We start from the raw sequence: 15,559 nt of genomic DNA on the forward strand, positions 1-15,559 counted from the left end.
GTCTTCAGCCTCCGGAACAGCTGACTCACCTCCCTCTCACAGATCCTAAGTGCAGGTACAAGGGATTTGAAGTGAAGTGGGGTAGGGGGAGCAGTTTTTGTAATGTGGGGTGAGAAAGCGGATACTAAGATGTCAGGGTGATGGATGATGGGGGTTGCAGGTAGGTCTGTGTTTTGGCTGGGGGGAATGAAGGTGTCGAATCTACAGTAAAACTTGTTCAGATCGTCAGCCAGTTCGTGGTTCTCCACAGCCTGAGGGAATGGTTTCTTGTAATTGGTGATCTCTTGGAGCCCCTTCCACACTGACACTGGGTCGTTGTCTGAAAACCTGTTTTGCAGTTTTCCAATGTAGTGCTTCTTCGCTGCCTTAATCTCCCTTGTCAGTGTGTTCTTGGCTCGTTTGTACAGAATCCTGTCCCCTCTTCTGTACGCCTCCTCCTCCCGATGAAGCTCCCTGAGTTGTGATGTGAACCAGGGCTTGTTATTGAATGTGCAGAAGGTTTTTGTTGGAATGCACATGTCTTCACAAAAACTGATGTATGAGGTCACGGTGTCAGACAGATCATGAAGATCTGTAGCTGCAGTCTCAAAGACACTCCAATCCATGCAGTCGAAACAGGTCTGAAGTTCCAGCTTTGACTTGTTGGTCCATCTCCTGACTGTCCTGACAACAGGCTTAACCAATCTTAGTTTCTGCCTGTATGTCGGGAGAAGGTGAATCAGGCAGTGGTTGGAGAGTCCCAAGGCTGCCCATGTAACAGAGCGATATGCATCCTTTATTGTCGTGTAGCATGATCCAGTATATTAATGTCTCTGGTGGGACACTTAATATGTTGTCTAAATTTTGGCAATTTGTGGCCGAGGTTTGCCCTGTTACAATCACCAAGAACAATGAGCAAGGAGTCTGGATGTTCATTCTCCACTTCAGTTATCTGGTCAGCCAGGTGTTGTAGCGCCTCCCTGACGCAGGCCTGAGGTGGACTGTAGACGCCCACCAGAATAAATGAGGAGAACTCCCACGGTGAATAAAACGGTCTACAGTTTGTAAGAATTATCTGTAGATGTGGACTACATGATTTTCCTAACACCGTGACCTCCGTGCACCAACCTCCTGCAAGTTAACCTTAAGGGAATCCTGTATGGACTGTGCATGTGGATGTACAAAGTCCAGCTCTCTTCAGCCTCAGGAAGTAGAGGTGTTGGTGAGCTTTCTTGATTGTGTTCTGGACCGTGAGAGGTCGTGTGAGATGTGGACTCCCAGGACTTTGAAACTGCTCGTAGTTTTCACTACCGTGCTGCCAAAGGAAAGTGGTGTGTGAGTGGTGCATTTCCTCAAGTTAATAACCTTCTCTTTTGTCTTATTGATGTTGACATTTGCCAGGCACCAATCCTCGGGCTCTTACCTTTCTGCAAGCTGTTGCAATGTCTTTGGTGATAGCCCCACCACTGCTGTGTCATCGGTGAGCTTGGCAATGTAGACATGTGTGAGTAGAGTGTACAGCAGTAGGCTCAGCGCACAGCCCTGGGGTGGGGGTGGCACATGTGTTGAGATGATGGAGAGGGAGGAGCAGTTTTGCAACCTGACTATCTGAGCTCTGTTGTTTGGGAAGTCCAAAAGTCTCAACACCTAGTTGCACTGTGGTGTATTTAGACTGAGGAGTAGGGGTTTGTTCAATAGTGTTGAGATGAAACTCAGAAGCAGCATTCTGACATAAGCGTCCTTCAGTGATCCATTAACGTTTGTGGATGACAGTGGGCTAATCACCAGAGGCAATGAATCCAAGTACCACCACTAATCAAACTCATGGAGATGTACATTTCTAGTCTCCTCTTGCTCACCTTTGACAACTCTACAGTTAACAGCATAGCTGTAGCAGGCACTTGTGGTCCATAAAGCAGTTTGGTCGAATGACCAGTTTCTGTGCTAAAGCTTCCATGTACTTCTGTGTACTTTTACATGGTATGGTCAGTAAAGTTGATCCATCTTGTCTGGAATTAGACAAATCTGTGTTGCATCCTGGCTATAAAGGTAAAGTTGGGCTCAGATGTTCACTTTAAATTATGAAACAGTGAAGGTACATTTGTGGGAACAAGCTCAGAACATTACTCTGAATATGACCAGTGTGTTACTTGATGAGACAGTAGCTTTATTACAACATGAAATCTTAATGGGCACAGTAGAAGCATCTTTTGTGGTAGTTCTTTCCTACAGTCTAGTGGCCTTTGTGTATTCCAGAGCCCTGAACTACTGCCGTATTTTCACTGAGCTGGCAGAAACGTTACTGGAGATGGTTATCCGCTCACCAGGCCAAGGACTGGGTGATCTTAAAACACTCAACCTCATCTTGAACTGTGTTGGACATGAGCAGTATGAGGTAAGTTCCCGTCCTTTGTGTTTTGATCAGCCACCAGTTGGAGGTTTGAATATGTAACTCACTCAGGTTCACTGATTGAGTACGCAAGGGAGTGAATGCCTTTCACCATTCAATAGGTTTCAAATAGGTCATCCCTCGTTCTTCTAAATTCCGGTGACTATGGGCCCAGAGCCAGCAAATGCTCTTCATATGACAAACAGTTTAATCCTGGCATCATCTTCTCTCTCCATCTACATTATCTTCTAAAATAAGCGGCTTATAAAATTTCAACATTACGTCCTTTTATCCTGCAGAGAGACCTAGATAGTTTAGGGGAATGGGCAAAGAAGTAGCTAATAAATACAATGTTGGAAAGTGTATGGTTATGCACTTTGTTGGAAGAAATAAACAGGCAGACTATTATTTAGATGGAGAGAGAATTCAGAATGCAGAGATGCAAAGGGACTTGGGGGTCCTTGTGCAAGATACCTGTGGCAGCTGCAATTACCAGCCACACCATCAACTGGGCATAATAAAGTGTCCTGTAGCCGACCATCCTCTTGATAATCTGGCAAACAACTGAGCTGTTGCATTACACCAGCCTAAGTAGATGGGGCTGGATAATTGGTTTGTGCCTTTCTGCTACAGCCAGAGGGGTGTTCTGTAGAGCTGCTTCATTTATGTCGTGTTTTTTTTTTAAGGAGAGGAATGTTTTCTCTCCCCTGCAATTTACTGTGGACTGGCCAGCATCGAATATAAACCCACAGTCAGGAGATGAGTGGTGTTTCTTGGTTTGAGGAGTATTTACTATGTTGTTGTAACCAAGTTCTGATTAGCTGATTCAAGTTTGGACTCTAGAACAGTTCTGTTGAGTTTGTAAATATTTTGGGTAATAAAACCCCTTTTTTTAAAAAAAACCTTTACCTGCTCTCCCAGTTTTATGCTTGCCCTGGTCCTTCACAATACCCTAAAGGTTAACCTCCAGGTTGAGTCGGTTGTGAAGAAGGCAAATGCAATGTTGGCATTCATTTCTAGAGGTATAGAATATAAGAGAAGGGATATGATGGTACTCCTGAGACCACACTTGGAGTATTGTGTGCAGTTTTGGGCTCCTTATTTTAGAAAGGATATACTGACATTGGAGAGGGTTCAGAGAAGATTCACGAGAATGATTCCAGGAGTGAAAGGGTTATCATATGAGGAACATCTGGCAGCTCTTGGGCTCTATTCCCTGGAGTTCAGGAGAATGAGGGGGGGATCTCATAGAAACATTCTGAATGTTAAAAGGCTTGAACAGATTTGAAATGGCAAAGTTATTTCCCGTGGTAGGGGATTCTAGGACAAGAGGGCACGACTTCAGGATTGAAGGATGTCCTTGTAGAACAGAGATGTGGAGAAACTACTTTAGTCAGAGGGTGGTAAATCTGTGGAATTTGTTGCCACGAGCAGCTATGGAGGCCAAGTCAGTGGGTGTATTTAAGGCAGGGATAGATAGGTTCTTGATTAGCCAGGGCATCAAAAGGTATGGGGTGAAAGCAAGGGAGTAGGGATGACTGGAAGAATTGGATCAGCCCATGACTGAATGATGGAGCAGACTCGATGGGCTGAATGGCCTACTTCTGCTCCTATATCTTATGGTCTTGTATTCTAATCCTCTTGAAATGAATGCTAACATTGCATTTGCCTTCCTCACAACAGACTCAACCTGCAAATTAACTTTTAGGGATTCCTGCACAAGGACTCCAAAGTCCCTTTGTACCCCAGTTTTTTTTTAATATATATTCTCTCTCCATTTGGAAAATAGTCAACCCTTCCATTTCCTCTATCAAAGTGTATGACCATACACTTCCCAGTGCTGTATTCCACTTCTTTGCCCATTCTCCTAATCTGTCTAAGTCCTTCTGTAGCCTCCCTATTTCCTAAAATTACTTGCCCCTTCACCTATTTTCGTAACGTCTGCAGACTTTACAACAAAGCCATCAATCCCATCATCCAAATCTTTGACATATAACGTAAAAAGAACACAGACCCCTGTGGAACACCACTAGTCACAAGTAGCCAACCAGTTTATTCCCACTCTTTGCCTTCTGCCAATCAACCACTGTTTTATCCATTCCTGAATCTTTCCATGGACTCACAGCTTGTTAAGTAGCTTTATGTGTGGCACCTTGCCAAAGGCCTTCTGAAAATCCCAAGTACACAACATCAACCGATTCTCCCTTGTCTATCCTCTTTTCTATTCAAAGAATTCCAATAGGTTTGTTGGGCAAATTTTTTCCCTTGAGGAAAACCATGCTGTTTACAGCTTTTTTACCCCGATACCACATCCTTAACGATAGTCGTCAACTACTTTTGATCCACTTTTTCCCAAGATAGGGAAGTCTAAAACTTGAAGGCATAAATTTAAGGTGAGAGGGTAAAGATTTAAAAGGGACCTAAGAGACAACTTCTCGAGTATAGTGAATATTTGGAGCAAGCTCCCAGTGGAAGCTATAGAGGTGGGGTGAGGTTAGATATTTGGACAGGTATGTGAATAGAAGATGTCAAGAATAGTGCTAACACAGGCAAATGGGACTAGCTCATAAACATCTTGATCAGCGTAAACAATGTAGGCTGAAGGGCAGTGGGCCTTTCTGTCATGAGATCCAGGCAGACACACTGAACGTACTACTGAGAAAGCCTTGATATGGTCAGAATACTGTTTGGATAAACCTGAGGGTCTGGATGGCCATGATACTGAGGTGAAGGGTGCAATGGCCAATATCATTGAGTACAAAAGATTATCTGTTCAATGTCTCTTTGCTACTTGTTGGAGCTTCATGGGTGTACGATAACTAGTATGTTCCTTATAATATTGAATACACTACCCAAACAGATGATCTGAATGGCCTTATCACTAGTTATACTCTAAAGTTCAAAATAATTCTATGAAATGTGACACCTTGTACAGTTGTGTTTGGTTAGTGTAATGGTATTACAATGTGAGTGACCCAGACTCCATTCCACCTTCCTCTTTGAGGAGTTTGTAGATTCTCTCTGTGACTGTGGGTTTCCTCTGGTTATTCTGGCTAGTAAGTTAATTGATCGCACGGGTATAATTGGGCAGCATACTCTAGCTGGGCTGGGAGGGCCTGTTACTCTAAATGTATAAAAACAACAAAGCCCTGGGTGTGTGCAAGTTCTTCAGTTTTCATTTGGCAAGTGTCATTGCAACACTCAAGTCTGGGGCAGAGCTCTGACTCTGCCTAATGTGACTGATGAGATATACTTACATAAAAAGGCAGAATCTGGAACTATGTGTAAAAGTAAGATATTGTCTGTTTGAGACGTCAATGTCATTGAAAACAGTTTTCAGATATCTTCAAATCCTTAAAATAGGGGGTGAAAGTACAGGAACTTACAGTTGAGGTTAGTAATATCTGTGACTTTTAATTACAGTAGGTTTGAACAGCTTATTGACTTGCTGCTATCAGTGCCTATGTATAATAATGCTTCATTTTAAAATTTGTCTTGCTGCTGCTTTGTCCTGATGATGTGGATGTGTTTGTATAGGTGGCGGAGATCACGTTCAATTTCTGGTACAGGCTGGCGGAAACACTGCACAAGTTGAAGGATCCCTCAGTGAATCAGATCTTCAGACCGTACTTCCAGAGACTCACTCAGTCTCTCACCTTCCACTCTCAGATGGACCCTGATCATGTAGGTCACGGGGATTTGCGCACAATAATGCATTGGCAGTTGAAGAAATGGCACTGATTCTTAAATAAGCCACCCTTTTTGACTCAAACCTTAAGAGTCTACAGACACGGGAGCAGCAGGCAGTCTACTGGAGGAACTCAGTGGGTCGAACAGCATCTGACCCAACGCAATTTCAAGCTGAAACTTTGACACTCCTTCCCTCTCCACGGATGCTGTCAACCCAGTGAGTTCCTCAGACTGTTTGTTGTATCCTTGTTAACTTATGATAGTGTCGTCTTTTTTTTTTGACCACGGCGACGCTTTCAGTTTTCCTTTGCTTCTGAGAGCTTGGTCTGAGAAAAGGGCATGTTGGTCCGATTAAAAATTAATCATGGGGCCTAGGATGCAGGCTCATTGGTGGTGTAGGAAATACTGACCTTTTCCTTCACTAATGTAAATTCAATGTCACCCAAGACAGATTTAAGTGGAAGTCTCCTGCTTTCGCTAACTAAGTTTTTGTATCACATTGTAGTTCCTTTTTTGATTCTGATTGAGGTGGTGTCAGGGTAGAGTCCTATTGTACCAAACTGCCGTTAATTTGTCTCTGAACTTTTCTTGGGAAGAAAACTGGGGAAAAATACCTCAGCAGTTCGGCGAAGGAAATGCTGCTTCAATTGAGGTGGATTGTGAAGTTCTCTCTTTCATTGTGGCATGTATCTGAAGGTGCCTAATACTGTTTAATGAAAGTGAAAATGCTCTCCTGTGAGCATTTTTGAGTGAGTGAGTTACGTATTTTTTTTAAGGGGGGAAAAAACTCCCCAATATCCTTTTGGTTCAAGCCAACAACAAAAAAAAATATAATCCAAGAGGTTAAAATGATACAAGTAAATGCACCATGTCAGTATAGGGAGAGGAATGGTATAAATGCTCAGCTTGGGTTTGGGTTGAATTGGGGTTTTTATTTTATTTCTAAGCCCTCCTGTAATATGAGGTATATCTTTACCTTTACACAAGCCGGTATTGCTACTGCAATGTTTCCCCAACAGGAAGGAGTTCTGGATGAGGCAGATGAGTTTTTCGAGTTCAGGCTACGGGTTTCCGACCTGTTGAAAGATGTTATAGTCCTTATTGGAGCTTCGGAGTTTTTCCTGCAGGTGAGTAAGAATCCTCTGAACCGTTGGTCTTGAGGGCACAATGAACATATCAAAGGAAGTTTTTGTTTTGGGGTGGGGGGAATGCTGAGTTTATCTATACAACATAGTTCTGTCAGCTCACTTTTTCCACTACCTACCTAACCCTGCCCAACTGTGTCTACCTACTGTTAATTCCATATTCTGCCTTGTCCATTTTGCATACCTAGCGCTCCTTGCTTGAGCAACATCCTCACATCAGTTTAAATTCTCTATTGGTCGTTATTTTATTTTAGCATAACTTTGGGATTGTATTTGATGACTTGGCCATGTTCTTTCCCAGTTGTACTCGACACTGAAGGAGGGCAGCCCAGCCTGGGAGGAGACAGAAGCAGTGCTCTTCATCATGACTGCATTGGTCAAAAACTTAAACCCGTGAGTGAATCTGTGGAGCTGTTTGGCATTCTGTGAATAATGTTATTGTTTAAGACTAGAGCTGTCTTTGGTTGGGGCTGTATAGAAGCATAGATTTAATTTGGAATGCTTGTAAGATTAGGAATTCCCTGTGTGCACAATTACCTTGTTGTCCCCTCATCAGCTGACACTTTCTATATCCTTGGGTAATCAGTAGGTGACTGAGGCCAGTTTTTACTCATTTTGGAGCAATGATGCACAATTTGGATAGGAATGGGGGTTGTAGTGTGCAAGGGTACACAGCAGGCAGGGGAGAAAATGTTTTTTTTTAAATAGACATGGGAAATAGTTATTTGACTTTAAAGATGTCTTCATTATCAGCAGAATTCTGGCCGTTGATATCTCTATTTAGTGCTCCCAATCCAAGTCGGTTGGTGTTTTTGCCTTCTGCACGTAGCACTTATTAATTTGGAGCTTACACTACAATCAGTTCGGTTCTTTGCAGCTGATTTTATTCCACATAACTGCATAAAAGTGGTTATGTATGGAAACTGAGAAGCAGATGTTTTTGGCAAAGGGTCTGTCCCGTGATCAAATTCTCTGATGATGTTCACTCTCAGGTTTGCATATGAATAGAGGCTCCTTAAATCAAGCATTGCAGAACGACCAGGGACAGCAAAGGTCAGAGATCTTGTGAGTTAAAATGAAGAGACAAATTTAAAAGGGGAAAATATTCTGAGACTTAAGAATGTAAATTAAACTTAAAATAAACGCTGTGACATTAGTTGTAAATTTTGCTTTTTTAATATTCGTTCATGGGATCTTGCCGTTTCCAATTGTTCCTTGAATTGTGCGACTCGCAAGACAAGAGGGGCATGGTATGGCAGTGTAGCGGTTAGCGCATTGCCTTACAGCACCAGTCTTCACTGATTGGGGTTCAATTCCCACTGCTGCTGTAAGGAGTTTGTATGTTCTCTTTGTGATCGAGTGGGTTTCCTCCCACATTCCAAAGATGTACTTTTAGGATTAGTAAGTTGTAGGCATGCTTCGTTGGCCCTGGAAGCAGGGGGACACTTGTTCAGCACATCCTCACCGATTTGATTTGATGCAAAAGCGCACTGCAATGTATATGTGACAAATGAAGCTAATCTTTTCAGAGCAGTTCAGAATCTATCACAGTGAGTATGAAGTTGCACTGGAATCCAGTTTTGCGGCACTGAAGATCATGATTGTAGTAGATCAGGCTGCATGAAATTTATAGCAGTTTTATGGTCACCATTGCTGCTGTCAAATTTCTATTCCAGATTTATTATTTAATTAAATTAAATTTCCAATGTGGCAAGGGTAGAATTTGAACTCTTGTCTCTAGTTATCCAAACATCTATATGTTAATCCATTAACTTAACCATATCTTAAAGGGGAAAAATGATTCTGTATGAATGTCTGAGATATTGATCTGCTGGTGAGCTTTGCAGTTGTGGAAAGTCACTTTAAATCTAAAGACTATTTGTTAGAAGTAAAATGTTGGCTTTCTTTTACATTTAGGGAAAAGGAGTTGCGGCTGGGAGATGTTGTTCAGGCGGTGATCAACCTCCCTGATAATACACACCTGGCAGTGCAGCATTCTGGAGTGCAGCTCCTGGGGGAGCTGGGAGAATACGTCAACAACAATGTGCAGTGCCTAGGTTAGTACCGATGGGTTTGGGCAGCTTCCTTTCTCCATATGAGTGACATTGTGTGTTGGTTGCATTGCCACTGACTTGCAAGCAGACTTGACCGGTCAGTCAGAGGAGTACATCATATTGTGTCATAGAGAACTACAGTACAAAAACAGGCCTTCTGATCCAATGCTGAACCATTAATCTGCCTAGTCCCATCAACCTGCACTTTGAGTTAGACCGTAGCTCTCCATACTCCTCCCATCAAAGTACTTATCCAAACTTCTCTGACTTTTCAATCAAACATGCATTCATCACTTCCACTGGCGGTTTGTTTCACATTCTCACGACCCTCTGAACCCTTAAATGTTTCACCTTTCACCCTTAACCCTTGGCCCCTAATTCTAGGCTCACCTAAGCTTAGTGGGGGGGGGGGGGGGAGTCTCTTTGCATTTACCCTATCTATACCCCTCATAATTTTGAATACCCCTATCAAATCTCCCCTCAATGTTCAAAGTCTTCTTGCGTTTGCCCCATCTTGCCCCCACGTTTGCCTCGTCTGTGCCCCTTTTTGCATTCTGCTGTTCGTCTCTAGCCTATGTTAATCTGATTCTACAACTTCAGCCTTTTTTATCACGAACAGGTACATAAAATCTGTCCTTTTGATTCAGTCCCTAAAGCAGCTCTGAAAGTTCCCGTGTTTCCCTCTGCATATTTTTCTCTATGGTTTTGCATTCCCTCATTTGTCTGGTAGAGCCTACTCCACCATTCAATCATGACTGATGCTTTTCTCCCCCTCCTCAACCCTGATCCCCGGCCTTCTCCCCATAACCTTTGATGGTATGTCCAATCAAGAACCCATCAATCTCTGCCTTTATTTTTATATATATATTCACACTCACACCCCCCCCCCCCCCCCCCAATGACCTGGCCTCCATAGCTACCTATGGTAACAAATTCACCACCCTCTGGCGAAAGAAGTTTCTCCGCATCTGTTTTAAATGAATGCCCCTCTATTCTGAGGTTGTGCCCTCTTGTCCTAGACTCCCCCACCATGGGGAAACATCCTTTCCACATCTACTGTTTAGGCCTTTCAGCATTCGAAAGGTTTCAATGAGATGCCCCTCATTCTTCTAAATTCCAGCGATTTACAGACCCAGAGCTATCGGGGAATTGCTTTTGTGCATTCCGAGGTGAGAATTAGTGGAGATCCCTCCGCTCATCTCATGGCCCATTGCTGAATGAACAAAAAACACTAAAAATGGCTTAAGATGCTTCAGTCTGGTGCAGCTTGGGTTAATGAAATGGACTTTGAACTATAGACTTTTTTCAGTTTTTTTTTAAATGTTCGGTAATTTTTGCCTGATCTTTCTCATTTTTTTGTGTGGGGAAGTGAGATTTAGGGGTTGATGTGTCTGTTCCGTTTTTATTTGTTTTTTTTATGCGGGGAGATGGGTTTTGGGGGTTGATGATCTTGGTTTTATGGCTACCTGGAGAAGAGGAATTTTGGAGTTGTATACTTGATAATAAATGAACCTTTGAACCTTTAATTGAGTACAGGAGTTGGAATGTTAGGTTGAAATTGTACAAGACAATTGGGCAGCCTAATTTGAAATACTGTCTAGTTTTAGTCACCTACCTACAGGAAAGATGTAAGTAGGGTTGGAAGATTGCAGAGAAAATTTACAAGGTTGTTGCTGGGACTTGAGAACCTGTTATAGGGAAAGGGTGAATAAGTTAGGACTTTATTCCCTACAATATAGAAGATTGAGGGGAGATTTGATAGAGGTATACAAAACTATGGGCTGGCTGGTGGTGTAATAAATTAGCACTGGACTTGGAGGCAGATAGTCCTGAGTTTAAATCGGCCAGGTCCCAACCTGGGCAGCGGCGGGAACTGTGAAAGAAAGGCCTGGCAATCTATTTCTGTAGCTTGCTACGAAAGCCCCATGGACAGCTACGCTATCCATAGGGGTCCATAAGTCGATGACTCGGCGGCAGTCCATGACAACATATAAAATTATGAGGGGTATAGGTGGGTAAATGCAAACAGGCTTTTTCCACTGAGGTTGGGTTAGACTACAGGTAAAGGTCATGGGTTCAGGGTGAAAGGTGAAATATTTAAAGGGAACATGAGAGTGGTGAGAGTGTGAAACGAGCTGCCAGTGCAAGTAGTGAATGCTGGGTCAGTGTCAACATTTAAGAGAAATGTGGATGGAAGGTATATGGAGTGCTATGGTGCAGGTTGATGGGACTAGGTAGGCTAATAGTTCGGCATGGACTAGATGGATTGAAGGGCCTGTTTCTGTGCTGTAGTGTTCTATGACTTTACTCTAAAATACTTGGGTGGTTGTAGGGGTTTCTCTGCTTAAACAGAGTTGTAAAACACTCATCAGTAAGCTTTCCTTGGCTCATTTGCAATAAAGTCAGTCATCTTACTTCTATAAAGTGAAGTGGGGGAGGGAATGCAACTGTAGGGAGGTGTGAAATAAATTTATAAAGTGTTGCAAATGCTCAGCAGGTCAGGGTATATGGAGAGAGAAAAATTCAAATTGATGAACTTTCAGAATGGTACAACTCGGCCTTCTACATATTTCTAGCATTTTGTGTTTTTATTTATCTCTTTGTTAAAACTGTGCAAGTTAACCAAATTAATTGGTCATCACTTCCACCAATTAATTACCGTGCATTTTTATGGCAATAAGGGTTTGTCTTCCACTGTCTGCAGCTGAGAAATATTGGGCCTCTTCTTGAGTTTGAAGCAGGAGTGGGCTATTTGGTACCCACAACAGCTTCATCCTTCAATAAGATCAAGCCCTTCAATAGTTTACCTCAGTGCCACTTTCTTGCACTAAGCCCACATCTCGTGATCCCCTAACATCCAAAACCTTATCATTCTCTAACTGGATCGTGTACCATAGCTGTGCTACATGAGAACCACAAAGAACATATGGCTGCTGCTAAAGGAGAGACTGAACAACCAAAAGACCAACTACCACTTACTCTTGCCCATTCTGCACCAGGATATATTGTTCCTGGATCAGCTACTACAGTAGGGTTTTCATCCTTTTTAACTGAGGGGTCTGTGGACCCCAGGTTGAGAACCCCTGCTCTAAAGCCAGCAATGGACAACCCCTTTAGGAGAACATCAGACTGGACTTGAGTAATGATGGCACACCATCATCTGGTTCTTGTTCCATACTACTCTCCATGCCGCACCTGAGCCTAAACAATTATGATTCTGGTTGCTGATCCATGCCAGCAGTAATTTTTCCCTGACTGTGCGTGTTCATTTCCTCAGAGCCAGTGCTGAATTTCCTGACACAACGTTTGAAGCAGAGGGAGCTAGCGAACGCTGCGGCCAACTCGATCCAGAGTATCTGCGCCATGTGCAGTGACCCGATGACACGGCACTTTGAGGGGTTGCTGCAGGTGGCCTCATCCTTGGATGCACTCCCCATTTCACATGACTCGTCCATCGGACTTCTCCGAGGTACAGAATCGTTGATGTTCTCTTGCTGCAGTGAATGTCGTGAAACAGCCAGCAGTGTACACACCAAGGTTGGTTCACAGCGTAGCACACTAGCGAGCACGTAGGCAGGGCTGGTGTCAGTAGCCTATTTAGAATCATTTGCAAGAAAGCAAAATATAGTGCTGTTGTTGGAAATAAAATCAGCAAAGGGCATGAATCCTCAATAAGCCAAGTCACTTGTCTTGGTGAGAGTTATCAGTGTGGATATCTAATTTCCTTTAAATTAACATGATATGAAATGGTAACTTTCTCTTTCCATGGATGCTGTGAGACTGTCTGCATTCAGAGTAGCTTCTGTTCCCATGTTAGATTCTTCCATCCCACTGAGAAACTACATTCCATCGTTTTCTATTTCCTTGGAGTTGTTTATTCAAAGTCAGATTTTGTTCTGGTGCTGTCCTCTGGAGGATAAAAATTGTAAAACATGTAGGGCTTTGCTTTCGGGGCGAGCTCACTGGGCCAGCAATTCTGCATTAGTCCAGGACAAGATGCCTTCTCCAGAAATTGACCAAATTCATAAATGCAAATTTTAATTGTACTAATTAAGTGGACTATATTTTTTTTAAAAATCATGATCTTTGTATGAACCTGGTTATAGATAAAATGAAGGTGCAAGTAGTCTGAGTAGCTACCCTGGTATTGGTGCATCAGTGAGCTGGATGATTGCTGTATTGAACCTTGCAATGAGCTAACTGAATTTTGGCCATTCAAGCATGGCCACAAATAGTATTGGCATATCTCGGCCACAGGAAGTAGGGAAATTCTAAGCAAATTTATTATGAAGGTATGTATATATCACCATATACTACACTGAGGTTCATTTTCTTACAGGCATTCATGGTAGAAAAAGAAATACAACAGAATCAATGAAAAAGTACACAAACAAAAACTGACCAACAGTGTACAAAAGACAGACTATGCAAAAACATAATAAACAAATAAATAAATAAATATTACTGAGAATGAGTTGTAGAGTTCTTGAAATTAAGTCCATGGGTTGTGGAATCAGTTCAGTGTTGAGGTGAATGAAGTTATCCATGCTGGTTCAGGAGCCAAGGGATCTCCACCTCCTTCCCAATGGCAGCAACGAGAAGAGAGCATGGCCAGGTTGGTGGGTTCCTTGATGATGGATGCTGCTTTGCTTTGGCAATGCTCTTTGTAGATGTGCTGAATGGTTTGGGGAGTGGGGGTTGTTTTTTGCCTGTGGTTGTCTAGATCCATGATGGATTCCACCTGCTGTTCAGTATGTTGGAGAGCTTGTGCTGCCTAGTAACAAAATTATTTTTGCATACATGGAGAAATATTAATTGGACGGGTACCAGGAATCTGAGGATGCTTCTGTGGTCAAACCGTAGAACATGTCAGAATCTTGAGAGGGCCCAGACTAGAGAAGGTTATATCAGCTACACTATTATGAAGTGACAAACTGTTTTCATCTTGTCAGGCATTTCTTTGGTGTTGGCTCGGATGCCTTCAGAGAAGATTGAAGAAACCTTCCAGCGCCTCTGCTCCATGCAGGTTACTGCTTTAAAGAAAGTAAGAAATGTGGTATTCATTGGCTCTACTACTGGTGGTTTCTTTTTGTGCCCAACCAAGGAGAAGCAGCACAGGGAATTGAGAATGACAAGCTTGTTTTCACTAAGGGGTGGTACAGTGGAAAGAACATGGTCCTAGGCTTGCTGTAGAACTTAGTCCTTTTGTTGCCACTAAATTCATGTTAATCGATAAAGATGTTTGTGGGGCACAACAACATGGCTATTAGTTTAATGCACCAGAGACTCGGGTTTGATTCTGCTGCTGTCTGTGAGGAATTTGTATGTTCTCGCTGTGACTGGCATGGGTTTCCTCTGGGTGCTCCAGTTTCCTCCTACATTCCAAAGATGCATGGGTCAGTAAGTTAATTGGTCACACGGCTTGTTGGACCAGAATGCCCTGTAAGCATGCTGTATCTCTAAACTTAACGATGCATGTCAATGTCCTTTTGAAATTCTGTACCACAAACTTCATTAGATGAGAATTTCAAAAACAGAATTCATTGCCTGCATTGCAAAATCAAAAATTCAGTTACTGACGAGGAGTTTCTGCCTTTGATGTTTATCTTCTTCAAGGCTACCTGGAGTAACATCAGCAGTCAGGGTTAAGTGCAATGTTGTGTATATCTCAGATAGAGTAGCCTTTGGGTGTTCTTGTTAATTAAACTTCAGCCCTCTGCTCCCCTGCAGTTTCTGTTGTTGTACTTCTAGTGTATAAAATGCTGATTTGCTGCATTGAGTGTTGAATCTCCGAACTTCTCTTTCAAGCACCTGGCGTCTGACATGACCAATGGCATCTCAGTGGACCCCGCCGTGTGGTTGGATAGGCTAGCAGCTATTTTCAGGTAGAACCACTTCACATGCTATCCATAACTTGTCGAATTGATGCACCTGAGTAACTAAATCAATGTTTTGCCATCAACTTGTGTGACGGCGTTGTACTGGCCACCACAAAAGGAGATGCCCCAAGACTTTGCATGTTACTCTGTCTCAGTGCTAGTGTGCAGTACCGCTGGACATCCTGTATGTTCCAAGATGGAGGCCTTGCTCTTTCCCTGGTTATTCTCTTGCCCTTACTTCAGCTCTGAAATGCTCTAGGAATCTCCTCAATCTTGCCCGTGTGATTGCACCATGTTTCTTTTACATACAGCCCCCTCTGCTGCCCCCATCCCCTGCATTTTGCAGTGAACAACTTGCTTGCAGCAGCATTACAGGCACTTGCGTACAGCCAACACACTGAATATAAATTACACAGAGGAAAC

At 42.9% G+C, this 15,559-nt stretch overlaps 1 protein-coding gene across 2 annotated transcripts in view; it reads left to right on the forward strand.

Moving 5' to 3' along the window:
• Positions 1–15,559, forward strand: part of LOC140719219 (transportin-3-like) — an 81,154-nt gene that overhangs the window by 34,802 nt on the left and 30,793 nt on the right. For both annotated transcript variants that reach the window (XR_012096872.1, XM_073033661.1), the window contains exons 8-15: positions 2,236–2,374; positions 5,906–6,052; positions 7,078–7,185; positions 7,505–7,596; positions 9,121–9,260; positions 12,535–12,726; positions 14,210–14,301; positions 15,066–15,142. Coding sequence is in view for 1 of the 2 variants with exons in the window: in XM_073033661.1 (XP_072889762.1) it covers positions 2,236–2,374; positions 5,906–6,052; positions 7,078–7,185; positions 7,505–7,596; positions 9,121–9,260; positions 12,535–12,726; positions 14,210–14,301; positions 15,066–15,142 (987 nt within the window). In the remaining variant the exon portion in view is untranslated. The remainder of the gene's footprint in view (positions 1–2,235; positions 2,375–5,905; positions 6,053–7,077; positions 7,186–7,504; positions 7,597–9,120; positions 9,261–12,534; positions 12,727–14,209; positions 14,302–15,065; positions 15,143–15,559) is intronic.

Source organism: Hemitrygon akajei, chromosome 31, assembly GCF_048418815.1.
Source record: "Hemitrygon akajei chromosome 31, sHemAka1.3, whole genome shotgun sequence".
NCBI lineage: Eukaryota > Metazoa > Chordata > Chondrichthyes > Myliobatiformes > Dasyatidae > Hemitrygon > Hemitrygon akajei.